The sequence below is a fragment of the Rousettus aegyptiacus genome, unplaced genomic scaffold (genome assembly GCF_014176215.1).
Source record: "Rousettus aegyptiacus isolate mRouAeg1 unplaced genomic scaffold, mRouAeg1.p scaffold_m13_p_5, whole genome shotgun sequence".
Classification (NCBI taxonomy): Eukaryota; Metazoa; Chordata; class Mammalia; order Chiroptera; family Pteropodidae; genus Rousettus; species Rousettus aegyptiacus.
The window spans coordinates 75,590,448-75,611,004 of NW_023416308.1; the positions used below are offsets into that span (position 1 = coordinate 75,590,448).

At 34.1% G+C, this 20,557-nt stretch overlaps 1 protein-coding gene across 1 annotated transcript in view; it reads left to right on the top strand.

Annotated features, from left to right (window-relative positions):
* The window catches only part of PGM2L1 (phosphoglucomutase 2 like 1), a 51,158-nt gene that overhangs the window by 22,887 nt on the left and 7,714 nt on the right, over positions 1–20,557 (top strand). The window contains exons 2-12 of the mRNA XM_016161451.2: positions 1,168–1,335; positions 3,485–3,591; positions 4,313–4,397; positions 7,860–7,943; positions 13,389–13,582; positions 14,425–14,614; positions 14,929–15,026; positions 15,719–15,899; positions 17,608–17,701; positions 17,988–18,117; positions 18,315–18,504. Of these exons, the coding sequence (XP_016016937.2) occupies positions 1,168–1,335; positions 3,485–3,591; positions 4,313–4,397; positions 7,860–7,943; positions 13,389–13,582; positions 14,425–14,614; positions 14,929–15,026; positions 15,719–15,899; positions 17,608–17,701; positions 17,988–18,117; positions 18,315–18,504 (1,521 nt within the window). The remainder of the gene's footprint in view (positions 1–1,167; positions 1,336–3,484; positions 3,592–4,312; positions 4,398–7,859; positions 7,944–13,388; positions 13,583–14,424; positions 14,615–14,928; positions 15,027–15,718; positions 15,900–17,607; positions 17,702–17,987; positions 18,118–18,314; positions 18,505–20,557) is intronic.

Sequence of the window (20,557 nt, forward strand, 5' to 3'; positions counted from 1 at the left end):
ATTTTTATTAGAATCATTATCAGCCTTCCCTACATAATTATTTTGTTTGTAGTGAGATGATACAGGCTTTAGAGCCAGACTGACCTGGATTCAAATCTTGCTTAGATCTCCAATATTATTAGCTCATTATTACTAGGCTCCCTCTCTGAATCTTAATTTCTTCATCAATACAGCGGTAGTGATACTACCAGTAAGATGTTGCAGTGAATATTCTCATATGAATAAATCATTTTGTTCATGTGAAGGTGTTGCTGTGGACAGAAATCTGTGGGCCAAAAGGCGTGCAGTTTAAGTTTTGATAGTTGCTGCAAAATGACTCCACAAAGACATTTATTATTCTTGTATAGGCTATAGATTTAGAAGATCTAAGAAAATATTAGTTTTACCTTATTTTCTTAACATTTGACTCTCTCTTAGAAAATACTAGAAAATTCCATTTAAATTTTGTTCTTATTATAATTGCATTTCTGTTTGAAATTTGCTACTTTTTTGTGAAGTACTATTTTCAGTCACAGGCATCCTTGAGATTTATGAAAATAAATTAAAATATGTGCTAATGAAATGTATAATCCTAAAATATGGACGTTGGGATGTACTTTCTCAGAAGCCATGTTTGGACTGAATTTTCATTCTCATTCTTAACTAAGTCCACATTTAACATCTAAAACCTTTTTATGGTGAACTCTTACTATAGATAAATTGACTTTAAGAATAGTAGGCTTATCTGGTCATTTTGAATTGCAAAGGTTTAGGTAGGTAGTTGGTAGACATGTTTTGATGGCATTTATCCAGTAGCTTCTATACTTCTTTTAAAACTTAATATAGACTCTAATTTAATTGATGCCATTTTTGACTAAGGTTTATTTTGGATCTATAGCTCTTAAGTTTATCCATTTATTTAAAAAACATTCTTAAATATATTATAAAAAATACTATGACAATTATAAATTATATAAATCTCTTTCAATAGGGCCTGGCTTCTTTGGGGACTCAGTAGATAGTAGGTATTGTTTCATTATACATACTAATATTTTTTACCTTGTGCTTATATTTGAAGAAATATAGAACCTTATGATATATGCATAGTACTTATTGGCTCCTCACAAGGGCTTTATATTAGGACTTTGCTTGAGATCCTGATTAAGTTTTAATACTTCTTTTTTTTAGAATCCCAAAACAAAAGAGCAAATTGAAAATCTGTTACGGAATGGAATGAATAAGGAACTGCGAGATCGTCTTTGTTGCCGAATGACTTTTGGGACTGCAGGACTTCGCTCTGCCATGGGAGCAGGATTTTGCTATATTAATGACCTTACAGTAATACAATCAACACAGGTATGTATTATAAAATATTATACGAACAATTATGACTCTCTTTTTTTCGACTTATAAATTAGATAATACCTTTCTAAAAAACAAAAACAAAAGCAAAACCTTAATATTCATGAAGGTACCCTCATAAGTCAAAAATGTAAATAAATTCTGACCTTTGATTTGTCTTAGAAGTCACTTATGTATCTTCAAGGTCACAGACGAACTTTCCGACTAAGAATTATTTTGGTTGCCACTGTCAATTTCTTGACAGTGTTATTTTGCATTTGAAATTGGGAAATGGATATTGACATTTTCGATTAATGCAAAGAAACAAATTTAGATTACCCATTTGGCCTACGGCCATTGGTAAAGGTTAACCAGAGTATTTGGAAAATTTCATTGAAAATATTTCCCTTTAATGTGGTTCCCTATATCTATTTGAAAGTTTTTTTAAGATAGTGTACGATATGATACAACTTATTTTATTTCTTTCCATTTTTATGCACTTAACTCTGGAAACAAATTATTTCTCTTTCCAGTGAATCATCTTCTCTGCTTCAAGGAACTATACTTTGCTTGAAGGCCAAAATGCATTTAGTATGTACTAAAAATAGTTCTGGACTAGAGAAATGTTAGTAGTCATACTTCTAACTAATCAATACTGCCAAACAGTAAATCATCTTTAGCCTTGTTCTGAGGGCATTCTGTAAAGCCAAGAGCTGGGGACAGGGAAGAAGGGATGACAAGGTGACTGAATGGGTGCGATACATGCCACCTCCTCTGCCCCATCTCCTTTCTGTTCATCATCCAGAGATGCTTCAGTTTAATCTTTTTTATGTTTTGTGTGTCGTCTTACTTTCATTTAAGCAAAGATTCCTTAACTTTATAAAAAGGGGTGGAGATGTTTGAAAATCAATTTCTGTAGAAGTGCAAATTTTATAGCAATTGAGATTCCATCGTGTAAAGTGGAAAAGCCAGATGGAATCTCATTCTTAAGCCCTATCCCTTTTCAGAATTGGGATATAGGGGGAAAGAGAGAAGTGGATTTTCATACTAGAGAAGGTTTTGTGAGGTTTTAGGATAGTATTATCATTAGAAATAAATAAGTTTGTGAAACTAGCCAATTTGGGCAAGTGCACGCGTGCACACACATATGCAGAGTAGGTTGGGAAGAATGATTATATGTGAAAGAGCCAGGAAGAAGAGTCCAGAAGTCATTGGGACCTCATTTGGCACTGCCACATAGTTACATAACAATGCCTGCCATGTAATAGGTCTTCAGTAAGTCAGTGTGATTTAGGTTTAGTTGAATGAATGACCTTGGGCAAATCATCACGTCGACTGTCAATCTTATTCTGTCTGCTTTTTGAAGAGATATTGAAAGATAAGAGACAAAAATATAAGTGGCATCTGCATTTCTTTTCAGGGTTGTTGTAAGGATTAGATGTGGCAACATTTGTTAAAGTAGTTTTAAAGGACTGTAATAATTTTTAGAGATGAAAGTATTAAAGTTAGCTAGTGGTTAAGGTAGTTAAATAGTTTTATCTATCGTCATGATGTTTTCAATGTTAAATATTTTGTTTCATTTTTTCCTCACCCTCGACTGTAAATTTTACTAGTTTGTGAGATTTTCTTTCTGTGAGATTTTAAAACCAAAGAATTACAAATAGGCTCAGCAATCTTAAAAAATGTTCTTATGAAGGTTTATATTGCTAATTTAAAATGTTTGTGTCATAATAGATAAATTCTTTTGGTTAGCTTCAGTCTTAGGATTTAGCCAGGCCCAAAATAGTCAAAATTCTGTTCTCTAGAGCCTTAAAGCAAGAATCAATTTCTTTGGGCTTGCCTAATAATTTTTTTGAGCACACTGACTTTCATGTCCCATCTTTTTTTCCTCATGTTTTGTGTATCGTATGGGATTTAATAGTTACTTAATTGATATTTTTGTGGTATTAAGCTATGTCTGAAACTCCAGGAAATAAATGTTTGTCATCTCGCCTTTGAGGATTGAACAGTATTTTTCCCACATTGGTAAACACGGGCATAAGGGCAGAAGCCAGATCCCTCAGAGCCCGTAAGTCGCACATGACACATAAAAATAATAGATTTTAAGTAGTAGGAAAATGCAAGCATTAGTCAGGAACTAATGTTTTGTGTTTATCTGCTGCAGGGGATGTACAAATACCTTGAGAGATGTTTCTCAGACTTCAAGCAGAGAGGCTTTGTCGTTGGGTATGATACCCGGGGGCAAGTAACTAGCAGCTGCAGCAGCCAGAGGTACCGTGTTAATTGTTTCAGAGATTAAAATAAATTGGGAATAAAACCTAATTTTTTCCCCCCAGTGTTAGGATTTCTGAGACAGGAAACTGTCAAATAGAAATACAGTCACATGCTAATGTTTATTTTAGAGCTGAAATAGAATCATTTCAAAGATAAGCTTTTTAGCTTTTACATAAAAAAGTAACATTTAAAAATATTTAGAGTTAGTATTTAGAATAGCGTCATGGCTTACGTTATGACTTTAATATTTGGCAAGGCACTGGGGTAGGAGTAATGATATAGCTTGTATTGTCTCATTATAGTCCCATTTGATTACTTTTATGGTATTTTCACACCTAGATAATGAATATAGTGATACCTTTTTCAGGGGATAATTATGCATATTGTGTTTATTAAAGTCTTTTATTTCACTTTTCTTCATTCTTTTTGCCTTTTTTTTTTGAGTTTTATTTCTTGGTAGAAGAGCCATCAAAAGATGAATGAGGAAAAAAGAAGAAATTAAAATGCCAATTCTCTTCATTGTTAAACTCCTTTTAAAAATTATATTTATTTAACATTTTTAAGTTGGAGCACAAAGCTTAAATAACTAGTGATTATAAGAATTGGTTGTCTTAGGCTACTATATATTCAGAATAATTGTAATATGAAACATTTATTTTATGGAAGGTTCGGTTTTGAAAAGTATAGTAAGACTAAGTGAAATCTCTTTTCTTTTTAGGCTTGCTAAACTCACTGCTGCAGTGTTACTGGCCAGAGATGTTCCTGTGTACCTTTTCTCAAGATATGTCCCTACACCTTTTGTAGTAAGTGTGTTGGGTTATTGATCATAAAGTTTGCTGCTCTTGAAAAGATTCCTTAAATTAACCAAGACTCAAATATTTGTTATGCATATAGTTCAGTATTAAGTGATATGAAGGGCCAAAGGAAGAACTTATCTCCATATGCTTGCTTCAAAGGAAAACAAATTTTGCCCTGAATTTTTTTTTCATTCAATAAGCATGTGTTGAACCACCTAAGAATTTGATCTATAACAAATTGATAAGTTCATAGTTATGGTGTGGGATATTTTAATACTATTCTTTCAGAAATTTATTTATCAGGCAGGCAAAAACTATTAAGAACAGATTTGAGTATACGATTAGTATACTTGGGATGTGTGTGTGTGTTTGTGTGTGTGTGTGTAAAAACTCTGTATTCAGTGATGGTAGGATGTTCATTCTTATTAAGCAGGGTCACAAAGAAAATCTCAGCAAATGTCAGAGGACTACTTATCAAGCCATAGCCCTGGGCCCTATGCAATAAGATTCAAAATACATAAATACACAAAACCTTACACATTTGGAATTTTAAAAACACATTTATAAGTAATTTATGGATTAAGGAAAATATCATAGTCAGGATTGCTTTGCATGGTAGTGTAGGACTATAAAAATAACTGTGTAAGTTAAAAGCATACAAATTGATCTTAATCATCAATGGGAACAATTGCAGTTGTTCTGTGACTTTTAAAATATTTTACCAAAACATTAAAAGCATCCTTACTATTAGTTAAAAATGTATAGGGAAAAGAAAAAATAGTAAAACTAATATTTACATAGTACACAGTAATTTAAAACATTAGAAACATTGAGAACGAAAGTGTTTTATTCCTTTGTAAAATAATTAAGCCAGAATATGAACAGTGCTTGCTTTTTCTCATATACCTTAACAACACCTTAAGCGAGCATCTTTTCTATGCCTTGGCAAATTGTAACACTCCTTTCTAAGTTTGGATCAGCTTCTCACATTTTATCCTTTGTACTTTCAATCTTGTGAAGTATCTCTGAGAATCCATTTTTTGCCAGTATCACTACCTCTGGGACATCTTCATCCTTTTCATCCCTACTCTATCCCCCACTTATATCCATATGCCTGCCTTCACTAAGATTCTAGATATGCATATCAAGATTCTCTTGAATGACAGCAGTGTTAACATTCTCAGTTATTTTTTCTGTAGCTCCATTTATGTTCAATTCAAATTATCACTTGTATCACCTTTATCATTTTTTGGATTTTTACTGTACTTTCATCTTTGTTGGCCAATTCCTTCTCTCAGTTACCCATTTTTACAAACTGTCATGTGGATTTGTCACTGGGTAGAAAGGAGGCAACACAACTATACAACTGTTGTCAGTATGAGAGCTAAATAACAGATATACAGTGACCAGTCACAGTCTTAATTGGTCACTAATCATGATGGATCACTTATATATGTAGTTATTTTGGAGCTAGCAGCCAAATTTGTACTTGATGCAGTTACTCACTGTTAACATAGCATGGTAACTGAAATTTAAACATGTTGTTGGGAGACTGGTATTATTTAACTAAAAAATGGTATCAGAAATTTTTGTATTTTGGAACTGTGTAAAACAAGGACTGCCTGTACTTAAAACTGAGCAACAATAAGTAGCAAAAATTATAAGCTATAACTAAAGCCCCACTTAAAGGGAAATTTACAGTCTTAATATATTAAGGGAAAAAGATTTTAAAATAATGAACTAAGACTTTAACTTAGTATGTTAGAACTAAAACAAAATAAATCCAAATAAAGTAAAAGGAAGGAAATAATAAAGATATGAGGGAAAAATCAATTAAATAGAAAATAAAGAAAAAGTCCACAGCCATGCCACCCTGAACAAGCCCAATCCTGTCTGATCTCGGAGGCTAAGCAGGGTCGGGCCTGATTAGTGCTTGGATGGGAGGCCATCTCGGAAGACCAAGTGCTATAGGCGGAAAAAATAAAAATAAAAAACAATAAATAAATAAATAAATAAATAAATAAATAAATAAGGGATTGTAAGCTGACAAGGTCCTTGCAATCTGTGAGGTCGACCAAGGGTTGCCTCACCTAAAAAAGAAAGAGAAAAGAAAGAAAAGAGGGTATCAACAAAAGCAAAAGTTGGCTCTCTGAAGAGACTTATAAAATACACAAACCTTTGGCAAGGGAGCTCAGAAAGAAAGAGAAGACACAAAGAAATTCAAAGGATACATAATAAGTACAATCGAGATAAGAAAACCACAATATCCTGAACAATGCAACGTAAATAAATGTGAAAGCTCAGATTGGTCAGTTTCCTAGATTAATTTATACATCAAAACGAATAAGAAATAGAAAACCTGAATAGACTTATAAACACTAAAGATATATTTTTTAAATCTTCTCAAAAATGCCAAGGCCAATTGATTTTATAGGGAAGTTTTACCAAATGTTTGCAGAATAGATAATGTCTCTATAAACTGTTACTAGTGATTTATTTGAAATAAATACTGAGTGGCTTAAGGAATTGAAGGACTTGCTAAACAGTTAGCTGTAATGAATGACAGAAACTAGGGAGGGTACAGGAATTTAGAACATTTCTACCGCTGGGTTTCCAAGCCCAGCTACCATCAATCCCAGTGTCGCATTCCTCTCTATTGCAGGTAGATCAGCTCCAGCTGGTAGGGAGATATTTTTAGCAGTACCAGATTCACACCCTTTATCACCATAACTTTGAGTCAAAAGGCAATCTTCCGAGCCTACCTACAGCAGAAACATCTTGGGGAAGGATACTGACCAGGTTTGGGATATGAGCCAGTTTCTGAATTAAATCATCAAGGGGAGTATGTTTCTCTGGTCAGGGGTAGGGGGAGCATCCTAGGCAGACAAAAAACTGCTATGGAGGAAAAGGGAAATCTAGCCTGGGAATTAACTTTGGAATGAGGTTGGTGACTTTACCTTTATGTAACTTAGAGGTCACAGAGCATATGTCAAGATTTTCAAATTGGAAGGCAAGAGACCTATGTTATACCCTTGAATCTTCTTCCTTATGATTGTATAATGTCGGATAAACCTCAGTGTAAAATATGATGGATTAGGTGATTTCTAAATTTACTTCCAGCTCTAACATTTTATAATTATATTCACCACTCATATCTCCAGAGTCTAGTGGACCATCTGGCATATAGTAGGTGCTCATTAAATATTTGTTAATTGAACAAAATAATAAGAAATGTTTATAGAATTAAGGTAAATGAGATTTGGGGAAAAGTCATTCAGTCTTAAAGTTAGGTGGTTACTGGTGACCTTTTAGAAATGAGCCCCACTCAATGAACCTGGAATTGATTTTTGAGTTTTAGACTATTTATATCTTAATGCCTGTTCCTGTTATTTAATCAAAGGTATTCTCATGTCAAATGTATGAGTAGCTAAGAAGCAAAATGGAATTATGGTGTTATTATTTTTTTAGCCGTACGCAGTCCAGGAGCTCAAAGCAGTGGCTGGTGTGATGATTACTGCATCTCACAACCGCAAAGAAGACAATGGTTACAAGGTAAACCTTGGACTCCACTCTCTGCTTATTTTCATAGTTATTATTTTATTTAAATAATATGTACTGAGTATATTTTCTACACTGGGAAGCAGGGCTAGACATTAGAGAGAAAGACAAAAACCATAGAGGCTGACCCTCAGAGAACGTGTACCTCTGATGGCCCTTATTACTTCTCAACACATACTATTACAAAAGTCTCTTCATTGGTCTCTTTACTTCTATCTTATTGCCCTTAATTTCCTTTTCCTATCCTAAATCTATCCTCTCTGCCATTACAGAGTATATCATACCAAGAACTTCAGGAACGAATGGGAGTTTGCAGGAAGAGAGCTACAGGAATATACCTTGATCTCACCCTCCTCTTCCTTCAGCCTTCTACTGGGGCTCCCCACTGGACACAGGATCCATTTGATGTGTCAGCCTCTGGCAGGAAGCAGGGTGGAGGAGGGTGAAGAGTGGCTCTGGAGGGGCAAACAGAAAATACACAGCACAGCAATGAGCCTGTATTTGGGGCTCCTGGATGATGATGAGTCCATGATCTTATATTTATCTTTCTTCTTCTGTGGGAGGTCTCCATATACACTGAGCTCTATTTTACTGGGGAAAGTAAGATTTAGTACTAATCTAAGATTTTGGCCCTAGTCAGCTATTTGGATAGTGTTACTATTCACAGAGGCAAGGGAGAAGCATGATTTATTCAGTTTGGGACATATTAAGCTTGAGATATTTGTGAGTCAACCTGGTAGCAACATCTTGTAGACAGTTGAATATGTAGATCTTTTGCTTAGGGGAGAAATCTGGGGTGAAGTTATAGGTTTTGGGGTCACCATATATATTAGAGCATTTAAGAGTATTTGGAAGCCCTTTACTTGGATGAGCATCCCAGAGACAGTATGTAGTGAAAAAAACAGATCCAAAGGGATCCCTATAGAATATCAATTTTAAGAGAAAGGAGAAGGAAGAAGTGCTGGATAGGAGAAAGACCAGCGGAGATTGGTGTCATAGAAACCAAAGGGATAAGAGAGTTGCAAGGAGGGAAAGGTCAACTGTCAAGAGAGCCAAGAACCCAGATCTCCTCTGAGCATCAGATTCCTACATCCAGCTGCCTACTTCATATCCACTGGGATGTTTAGCAGACATCTCAAAATTAGTGTTTCTGGAAGAGAGGTCTTGAATCCCCCATAACCTTCCACATACATACTCAAATGTGTTCCTCCCAGCCTTCCCCATCTCTGTAAATTGATACAACTCACAAACAAAAACCAGAAAGCACTCCTTTTCCTTCACTCCTAACATTTAATCCACTAACAGGTGCTACACGTTCTCCATGTTAAATATATGTTGAATATGTTTACTTCTGTCCATGTCCTCTACCACCACCATTCCAAAGCATTATTGCCCACTGTCTGAACTACACTACCTAAGCTGGTCTCATCCCTGCTTCCCCTGCAATTCATTCTCTACCAAGTGGCCAAATGACCTTTTAAAACATAAACAGGTCATGTTACTTTTCTGCTTAAAATTCTTCAGTTGGCTTCTCATTCTTTGAATAAAATCTAAACTCTACCACAGGACCCTGCCTCTCGCCTACCTCTTCAACCTCATTTCCTTTATTCCTCTCCAGTGCTCACTACATTCCAGCCACACTGTCACCACTTTCTGTTCCTCTAGTTCCTCCAATATACCAAGCACTTTCCCTCCTCTGAGCCTTTGTAATTGTTTTTTCCTCTGCTTGGATTGTTCTTCCCCAAATCTTGCAGACTTGCTCATTTTCATCCTTCAGCTTCCTGCCCAGATGTTGCTTCCTCGAAGGAACTTTCCCTGGGCACCTTATCTAAAGCAGCTTCCCTCAATAACCTTCTCATTATCTTGTTTATTTCCTTCACAGAACTTCCATTATCTCTGATTATCTGCTTTCTTTATGATGAATTATCTTATTTGTTTATTGACATGTTTGTTTGACCTTCCCCAAGATAAACTCGTGGGTGGAGGGACTTAGCCTGTTTTGATATTCATTGCTGTTGAATATATTTGTCACATAGGAGACCCTCAAAGATTTCTTTTTCTTCAAGTATAAGCGCAAGGTAAAAATTATAAAAGTTAAAGAGCCTAAGAAGTTAAATATCTCTCCCATCCCTTTTTCCCAATACCCCTTTCAGAAGCAAATACTGTTTCCAGTTTTAGTTTCCTTGTAGAAGTAGTCCGCGAATGTGTAATCATATATGTATTTGTCATTCACTCCTTTTTTTTTCATAAGTGGGAGGGCACTATATACAGTCTTCTGCACTTTGCTTTGTTCACACAACAGTATGAAACTTTTAGAGATCATGCCCTCCATTGATTGATTGATAGATGGATCTGCTTCATTCATCTTTAAAAATCTATATAGATGAATCCTAATTTATTTAACCAATCTTTTGTCGAGCATTTTCTTTCTGATCTTTACTGCTTATAAATAGTGCTGCAATGAATATTATTCTATGTACATCTTTGTTCATATATGCAAGTAGATTTATATAGTCAGTATAGAATAGTAGTTAAGATATAGGTTGGATTTGAAAACCTCGGCGACTCAGAAGCTTTGTGACAAGTTATTTAATTTCTCTGTGCTTTAGTCTCCCCATCTGCATACTGGTGACAATAATAGAACCAACATCATAGGGTGAGAGTGAGAGTTAAGGGAGACTTTGTCTATAAAATGCCTAGTAAAATGCAGAGTCCTGGGGCCCAAGTCTGGCACTGATAAATGCTCAATGAATGTTAGTTGTTGTTTTTATTCTTATCATCTACAGCTGTACTGTCCAGTTTGTTAGCCACTAGCCACCTATGGCTATTGAACACTTAAAATATAATTGGCCTGAATTCAAATGTGCTATAAGTGTAAAATACACACCAGATTTTGAAGACTTAGTAGAAAAAAGAATGTAAAATGCCTCAATTTAATATTGATTAGATGTTGAAATGATAATATTTTTGATATAGCGGGTTGTATAAAGTATATTACAATTAATTTCACATGTTTCTTTTTATCTTGTTTAATGTGGCTACTAAAAAAGTTTAAATTACATAAGTGGCTTGCATTCGTGGCTCACATTATATTTCTATGGCACTGTTGATCTATAGGATAAATTTCAAGAAGTAAAACTTCTGAGTCAAAGGGAATGTGAAAGAAAATTTGTCATTCTCTATTTAACGTAGTTGTACCAGTTGATACTCTCACCAGCAATATATGAGAGTCTTAATGCACACCTTCCACTGTTGTATTGTCAAACTTTTCGGTCTTTGCCATTCAAATAGGTGGAAATGTTATTATGTTTAATCTTTACCTGTCTTAGCAGTGAAGTTGAGCATCTTTTCATGCATTTACAAGGTATTCGCATTCCTTTTCATGAGAATCTGTTTAAGGTTTTGCCCATTTTTCTCGGGTCGTTGTTTTTTTTCTTGTCAAATTGTGGGAACTCTTTATATGTTAAAAAGTAGCTCTTGCTCATCTATTTTAGAGATATCACCCCGATTTATCATTTGCTTTTTGACTTTATTTATATTTTTTATGCATGGTTTTATGGTATTTTTCCCATTTTGAAAAAAAAAAGTTATTTTGGCACTTACATTGGTATTATTTTTCATTCGTAGATTAATTTAGGAAACTTCAATATTTTAATAATATTATTGAATTTTCTTATTCATGAACAGAATGTATCTTTCTGTTCTTTCAAGTCTTCTTTTAGATTTTTTATTGATATTTTGAAGGTTTTTAAAAATAGATCTTTCACATTTTTTTAAAAGTGTATTCCTGAGTATATTTTGTTGTGTGGATTTTTCTGTTACCGTGTCGGGAAGGGATACTTTCTGATGTAGGCTCAGGAAACCCGAATAGTGGCTTAATCTGATATGGGTTAATTTTTCCACATAACAAGAAGTCTAGGGGTAAGTGGCTGCTGATATGGTCCTGTAGCTCAGTGATGTCAGACCTAACATTCCTGCAGAATTTTTGGCCTTTCCCTCAAGTATGGTTATCATAAAATGCTTGCTCTACCTCTAGGCATCAAGTCCACACACAAGCCAAGAAAAAGTGGGCAGGGAGAAAGGCCAGGATTTTTTCCTCATGTTTTATAAAAATGATCACAGTGAGCTTTCAGGGCCTATAGATGGAATCTTTTAGGGGGCTTGGAATGTGGCAGCATCCCTTCTGAGCAGTTTTTGTTTGTTTGTTTTTAATTTCCATGGGAACCTCAGAATTTTTACTGACTCGGAGCAGTTTTTGTGTTAATCTAGACCTCAGATTTGAAGTTTTTAAAAATCACCCAGAACCCAATAAAATACAGATATGCTTTCTCATCATCTTTCTATAATAATGGGCAAAACTTTTTCTATTCTATATTCCTACTGAGAGAGGGGTCTCAGTTCTGATGTCCTACCTCCCACATAGGCATTATAACTCATGAACCAGATAAATGGACAGTTCCTAAACTCCGGGCAGCCATAGCATCAGGCCACAGCCCTATCACTCTGGTTTTTAATTCTTTCCTTTGTTCCCTACTCCCTGGAGTTTTCCCTTTCTGTCTTGTGAACTAGACTATTTATTGTAGATAATACTTTTTCTTTTTTATCTAGTATTTTGAGATGTTTACAGAGTGAGAATTCTCAGGTCATCTAGTCTACCATATCAATTGGCACAGAGCTTAGTATATAATACATATTCGAGTATTTTCTTCTTTTCTTCATTCAGAATACAGTAGAGAGGATTAGTGTCATGTAAATGGTAGAAACAATATAGATATTCTCTAAGAATCTCTTCTGAGTTTGAGATCCTGTGAATTATAGAAATACACTTTCTTGCTTTTTTTGTTTTCTGTTCCTAATGTCTTATTGATCAAACTTCTTGACAAACTGACAACTTAATGAAGTATATTTTCTTTAGTGAAAATACATATACCAAAATGTATATGGGATAATTAATATATTGATTGTCTTTCCTGATATAGACTTTATTTGGTGTGACATAAATTCTACTTTATAACTGAAAAATAATTTCTTTTTTATCACTTAACCAATTTATAATGCTAAAATTTGTATAGTGTCAAGTTTTATGGATATTCCATGGTTGCTTAGATTATCTTCAGTACATAGCTATATAAGAGTATGCCTGGAAATTATGGTATATATGTATTATAACATCATAATGATGCCTGATTTTTTTTTTACTTGTTTTATTATTAAAGTATACTTCTAAAAGAAAATAATACATGATAATTTTGTTGAAGGGTCCCAGTGGAAACATTACCATTAATAGCCTTTGGTTTTTATTAAGTTAGTCCCATGCTGACATTTTCTACTTGAGTAATTTGATATGCTTTTTTTATAAAGTCAAATATCTCTACTGTAGCTCAGAAAACATCTGGCCAGCATTTCAAGCATTTATAACTGTATTTATCTATTATCTAGGTTTATTGGGAAACAGGTGCTCAGATTACATCTCCGCATGATAAAGAAATTCTGAAATGTATAGAAGAATGTGTGGAACCCTGGAATGGTTCCTGGAATGACAATTTAGTGGATACTAGCCCACTGAAGAGAGATCCTCTGCAGGACATTTGCAGAAGATACATGGAAGATCTGAAAAAGATCTGTTTTCACAGGTATTCAAGTGGAAATATAGGATAATATTACCTTAGAATAAGATTAACAAATAGGGTAGAGAAATAGGGATAAAAATGTATTGGTTGTTTGTTATATTAAAATTATAGCTAAATAGTACTATTTATAAGAGTCAAAAAAATGGAAATAATCCCAATATCCATCAACCGATGAATGGATAAATAAAATGTGATATATCTTACAATGAAATATTATTTGGCAATAAAAAGAAATGAAATATTGATGCATGCTACAGCATGAATAAACCTTGAAAACGTTATCCTAAGCTAAAGAAGCCAGTCACAGAGGACCATACATTATATGATTCCATGTATGTGAAATGTCTAGTAGGCAAAACTATAGAGACAAAAACGACAAAATATATTAAGGTTGCCTATGGCTAGAAGGAATGGGAAGGTTAGGGAGTGGTGGCTATGAGGTATAGAGTTTTTGGGGGGTAATGAGAATGTTCTAAAATTGATTATAATAATAGTAGAAAAGTTCCGAATATAGTGAAAGCCACTGAATTATACACTTTAACTGAATTTTATAGTCTATTAATTACCTCTCAATAAAGCTGTATTTAAAAAAGTATAGCTAAATATATGTATTCCTTCTATATAAAGTTAGGAAATTTTCTCTAAAATTTTGTTTTTTCTTTTCTGCTTCCATATTTCCATAACTATTTCATGAGTAGCTAACACTATTGCTACAAAGCTTCCTGGCTGGCTGAGTATATTTTCCCTATCTTACAAGATAGATTTTAGCTTTTCCTCTAGCTTATTTTAATTATATCACAAGTAATGAGTTTTATGACTGATTAAATGATGATTTTCCTTTACAGGGAATTAAACTCAAAGACCAGCTTGAAATTTGTGCATACATCTTTTCATGGGGTTGGACATGACTATGTGCAGTTGGCTTTTCAAGTGTTTGGTTTTAAACCTCCAATTCCAGTACCAGAACAAAAGGATCCCGATCCGGACTTTTCTACTGTTAAATGTCCAAATCCTGAAGAGGGAGAATCCGTGCTGGTATTTTTTCCCTATATTTAAATATTATTAAGTGTATTAAACTTTGTCAAATAGATAGAACTCATTGACAATTCAGAGATTACTTTAAAAAGCAACAACTGCTTTAGTTTACATCTTTCAGTTTATATTGGAGCCATATACTGTTTTGTTTGAAACCTCTGTAGTGGATATCCCTACCTCTAGGCTTATTTTAAATTGAGCTAAACTATATTTCTTCTAAAATTCATATCACTAACATAGTGCCTACATTTAAGAATATTAACATTGAATTTAATGTCTTCACTACAATTCAGCTTTTTGGGTCACTGTTTCAGGAACTTTCTTTGAGACTGGCGGAGAAAGAAAATGCCCGGATAGTGCTAGCCACAGATCCTGATGCAGACCGACTGGCAGTGGCAGAACTTCAGGAGAAGTCAGTAGAACCTATTATTTTATTAAAAGCTTAAACTTTGAAAGATAATTTTTGAAGTCTTACAGGCTCAATGGAAATAATTTTTTTTTAAAAAGAAATCTGTAAAACCACTATCCAGAGATAACCACCTAGGTTGATATTTTAACATCTTCTTTCTATACTTTTTCTACTCAAATATTTAAAATACATATGTCTTAATAAAATTGTGATCATATTAGGTATAATTTTATGTCTTGATTATTTCCACTTATAATGTACTCTGAGCATTTTTCCCTGTTCTTAAATATTGTTTGATATATTAAATTTTAAAATGGTATAGTATCCCAACAGATTGCTTTATCAATATAATCGTTTCCTGATCTTGGTCCTTTCAGTTGCTATGTATTTTTGCCATTATATGTTGTGACAAGTGTCCTTACATAGAAAGGACATCATATTATTAACTTTTTTCTCATTAGGTAGATGAATAAAAGTAACAATGTAATAATTTTTTAAAAGACATTGCTACCATTCCTACCCTAAGCTCATCCCTGGTCAGTTAGAAAAGTAGTAGTAAATGTTTTCTCAAAAAATCTCATATAGTAATTTTTGGGTTTTCCTATGTGAAGGATGGTAGTTTGTAGGCCTTAGGGTCAAGAAGTTTTAATGAGCAGTTAGAAAGGTCTTGACTTGAATTTTCATTCTCTCTCCAGTGGTCATTGGAAAGTTTTCACAGGGAATGAGCTGGCAGCTCTGTTTGGGTGGTGGATGTTTGATTGCTGGAAGAAAAGTAAATCAAGAAATGCTGATGCGAAGAACATTTATATGTTAGCCACCACAGTCTCCTCCAAAATTCTGAAGGCACTTGCACTTAAAGAAGGATTCCATTTTGAAGTAAGGATACTATCTGTTTGTTACTTTTCTAAACTTGTTTCTATAAATTAAAGCTGTCTCTTCACCAAAACTAACTTTTGTTGATTTCATATATAATTCCCACTCTTTTTCTAATTCTGTTAACACTTACTTAATATTTTTCATATTTAAGCACTTGAGCCAGATTCATCCAGTGTGTAAATTTCTGAAACTAAGATAAGATGTTCTTTAAAAATTGCACTAATGCTTATTTCATACAATAATATCTGGGTTTTGTACTGAGAAAATCTGGCTCCTGGTGACCTCATCAGTAACATAAACTCCACTCTAAAAAATTATAGGTGTCATTGACCATTTGTTTATTTAGGCTCTTCAACTTTAGTTTGAAGAAACTTTAAGTAGTCCTCTAAATTGCAAATTAAGACCCAAAGATTCTACATAAAAAACAAAAAAACAAAAAACAAATAATGCCCCTCTCTCAGCACAGATTTTAACCTTTGTGAGCCTTAGGAAGTTAAGCCTGCTATTTTTACAGCTACTGGGATTAATGTTAATTAAGTTGCTTTTTCTCTGGCATCTTTGCCAAATATCAGTGAAAATGTCACCTCTGGGCATTTTTTTCTTGAGCCACGGTCAAGCTACAGGTCTTACCACTAACCGGCTGAATAGAAGAAAATTGTACCTGTCTTAATGAAGTAGAACTTTCAATCTCAGGCTTTCTAAAATATAAATAGCAAAAGAGAAGAAATCGAAAATTTACTTTAAGCCCAAGATTCTGAATTAAATAATGTTAACTTTTTTTTTCACTTAAATCTATGATAAGAAAAATGTATAATGAGCACTAAAGAGAAAAAAGAAATGATTCTAAAGACCAATATTATAAATTTGCTTCCTTCTTTTTATTGTTGGGGGTAGGGGTAGCAGATGGTTTGGGCTTTTATTTTACTTTCCAGTGAGGAGGTAGAGAGATGAATTAAGAATCTTAAGTTAGTAATGGTGAGCTCTAGAGTCAGTGTGTATCACATGCTCTTTCTGTTGATTCTAAAACAGTTTGTCTATAGCTCATCAGATGAAAAGTTCTTAAATCTAATTACCGAAGAAGGACTTGATGTTATGGTAAAGAACACTTGGTTCAACCATGTGTTGTGATAATGTTGAAAGTGCATCATTAAAAAGCATTATGGCCTTCGATTACTCAGGGGTACTAAATCACAACCTTCATAGGTACTCTGATGTTAGTGCTTCTCATAGAGTTTAAAGGACAGTTTCTGAGAAGCACTGTAATTGAATCCTGCGTCTGTCTCCTATATGCAGCATATTCTTGGGTACATTTATTGAACCACTGAGCCTGTTTCAGCAACAAAGTTTTTTGTGAGCATTAAGAAAAGATGATGTAAGGCAGTTGTTACGGTGTTTGATAAATAGTAGATGATCATAATATATGTGTGTGTGTGACTATATGCATCACCACTTATAAATATTGATTATATTTGGTGTAAATCATCAATTACTCTATTTGATAAATAGGTTATCAGTCATGGCAGTGTATGTATCTTTATGCACTTTATGACTATATGTTTACCATTCTGAATCTTTGTGGACCAAAAACTGTTAACAGATCACTATGAGAGTGTTATGTAATACATTTAGTGCATTTAGTGATAGGCTTTTCTCTAAAACGTATTTATGAGAGAGTCACTTAACCAGAGTGGCCTCCTCTGCATTTCAGGAAACATTACCAGGTTTTAAATGGATTGGAAGTAGGATAAAAGACCTCCTGGAAAATGGGAAAGAAGTCCTTTTTGCATTTGAAGAGTCTATTGGTATGTAGTGAAATTAAAATCTTCAAAATTTGAATGAGATTATTTTTAAATGTAAAGTTCTATAGAGAGGAATTATTGTCTGCTGATTTTGTATTTTGAGTTGTAAAAACCACAGAGAGCTCAGAAATGTGTAGTAGATGCATTTCTCATTAGAAAAAAAAAATTCTTAAAGACCCCCTAAATACCTTCAGTATCAATGGGTTTCATTTATTATTAGACTGTAAAGCTATTGAAATTATTATGGGCTTAAGTTTTCCTAATTTTAAAGATGTTTTTTAATTTTCAGGTTTCCTGTGTGGAACTTCAGTTTTGGATAAAGATGGGGTGAGTGCAGCTGTTGTTGTCGCTGAGATGGCATCTTACCTAGAAACCATGAACATAACATTGAAACAGCAACTGATTAAGATTTATGAAAAGTAAGTCCTATGCTAAATTTTTTTGGCCTACTTTTAGTTTTCTAAATTTGTTTTCAAGGAATAGTCAACTTTTTTTAAGAAGTACTAAGATTGTCTAAGGACTGCTACTTTCTACATAATACTATAATCAGCTTATCTTTCTACTTTTCTAGAGAGCTATCTGAAATCTGATTTTAACACTTTCAATCTTTGTGCAGATACGGTTATCATATTTCCAAAACGTCATATTTCTTGTGTTATGATCCAACTACCATCAAAAATATATTTGAAAGGCTTCGTAATTTTGATTCTCCAAAAGAATATCCAAAATTTTGTGGGGCATTTGCTATATTGCATATACGAGATGTTACCACTGGATATGACAGCAGCCAGCCTAATAAAAAATCAGTAAGTACCTGTTTTTTTTTAAAAAAAAGTTTTTAACAGTCTGTAATAATTCATACTGTAGTAAAATAGTGGAAGTTCAAGGCTGTGAGTTTCTTGAAGCTAGGATCCTTTGTTTTTTTCCAGAGTAATTGTCCACTAACTGTCTCTCTGACTTTGATCCTGTCCTCTATTACTCCTCAAGTGTGTGTACCCTGGGTGTTGGGGTGGGGCATGGTGAGAAAGAGGATGAGAGACAGACACAGACAGAGAGAAAGGGAAGGAGAATGTGTGATGTTGCTGAACAAATAATGTTGAAAATAAAGTCTAAAAGTCTATAATTTCAAAACTACACATCTCTCTAGTTGTAATCTCTCTTTTTCACCTTTATTCACTATACCTCTAGCTAAATAGAACAACTTATAATTTCTTATATACATCTTATATACATTTTAAAAAATTATCTCTATTTTTGCTCTAGATAGTTTCCTCAGTCTACCTTTATTCCTACAGTTGCAGGTCCACACCTTAGCCATTACTGAAGATGTGAGGCAAATGTTATCTCCTCTACATATCCCCCAGGTCCCATAATCAGATATCACCTTCCTGAGGTTTCATTATATATTGTGCCTTCCTCTTGTCATTCATCATTTTCAGTCTTGTTATCATTATGTTGTACATGGCAGATCCATTTGTGAGATACTCTTATGCCTCTCAAAGCTCCTGTCTATGTGGTAGGCGCTCAACAAATATTTAAATGTCGTAGGTTGCTGATCGTATTTAGTTATCATTATGATTAGCTTAAATTTTCATTTATAATGTTCTGATGTTATCTCTAGATTCTAGGGATATAATATATTTTGGGAAATCTGAAGTCTCTTGTTTAGAATACTGCCCACATTCCCTTTGTATATTCATCCAGTCAACAAATTATTAGTTCCCAGTTATTGATATGCAGTGTATGTACACCTATGTGTGTATCTATTTTTCTGTCTTTGTAAACTACTTGACAAGAAGAACCTATCATCTGGCTTTTAATTTTTCTAATGTTTCTGTGCTTAGAGTAGTTCTCGGTGTTATTTTTTTCCTCTTAACTTTCTTTATAGTTTATGATATTTGTTATTCAAAGTGCTTTTCTATCTGTTCCCCCCTGATGATTATAATAGTTTTGTAAGGCAGATGGTATTGAGATATTTAATCCTCTAAGGTCACATAGTATGCATCAAAAACTTCCTGAGTTCTTTCTTCTTCACATTTCAAATTGTCATTTATCTGTGTGTTCTACTGGCATTTATCAGAACTCTTCTGTGCTACAGGCACAGGCACAATGGGAATGTAGCAATGACAGAGACACTTTCTGCACTCAAGAATTCAGTGGAGAAATGGACAAGTAAACAGTGCTTACTTTTTAAAAAATTATAAGTGCTACCAGAGGGTGCCACTTATGGAAGAGCATAGGAAGGACCCTTACTCAGATTTGGGAAGCTTATGGAAGACTTTCTAGAGGACTTATGTGAGCTGAGTTCTAGAGTATGAGTATGAGTAGGAGTTATCCAGCTGTAGGAGGAGCTGGGTGTTTCAGGCAAAGGGAGTGGCAAGTACTAGATCTGGAGATGAGACGGCACGATTTCCTTCAAAGAACCACAAGTAGTTCTGTACAACTGTAGTGTGGAGTGTGAGGAAGAATGGCACGTATGGAGAGTGGGTTAGAGATAGCCCAATTACCAGGCAGAAAGATTAGTTAGTACGCTGTTCAGTGATCCAGATGAGAGATGATGGTAGCCTGAACTTAATATAGTAGTAGTAGTGATAGAGAGAATTGACATAGTTGAGTTAAATAAAGGATAGAATAGATGGGACCTGCTAGTTGATGGTCTGTGAGTGAAGAAGAGGGGAGGAGGGTCTCTATCTTAAGCAGCTAGTGTATGGTAGTACCACGGACTGAGTGAGGGGCCTCTTTTGTATTTTATAATTCTTTTTAAAATATTTGTTTATTTTTAATTGTAAAAAAAAATTCATGAAATTTATCATCTTACCCATTTTTAAGCATACAGTTCAGTGGTATTAACTATTCACG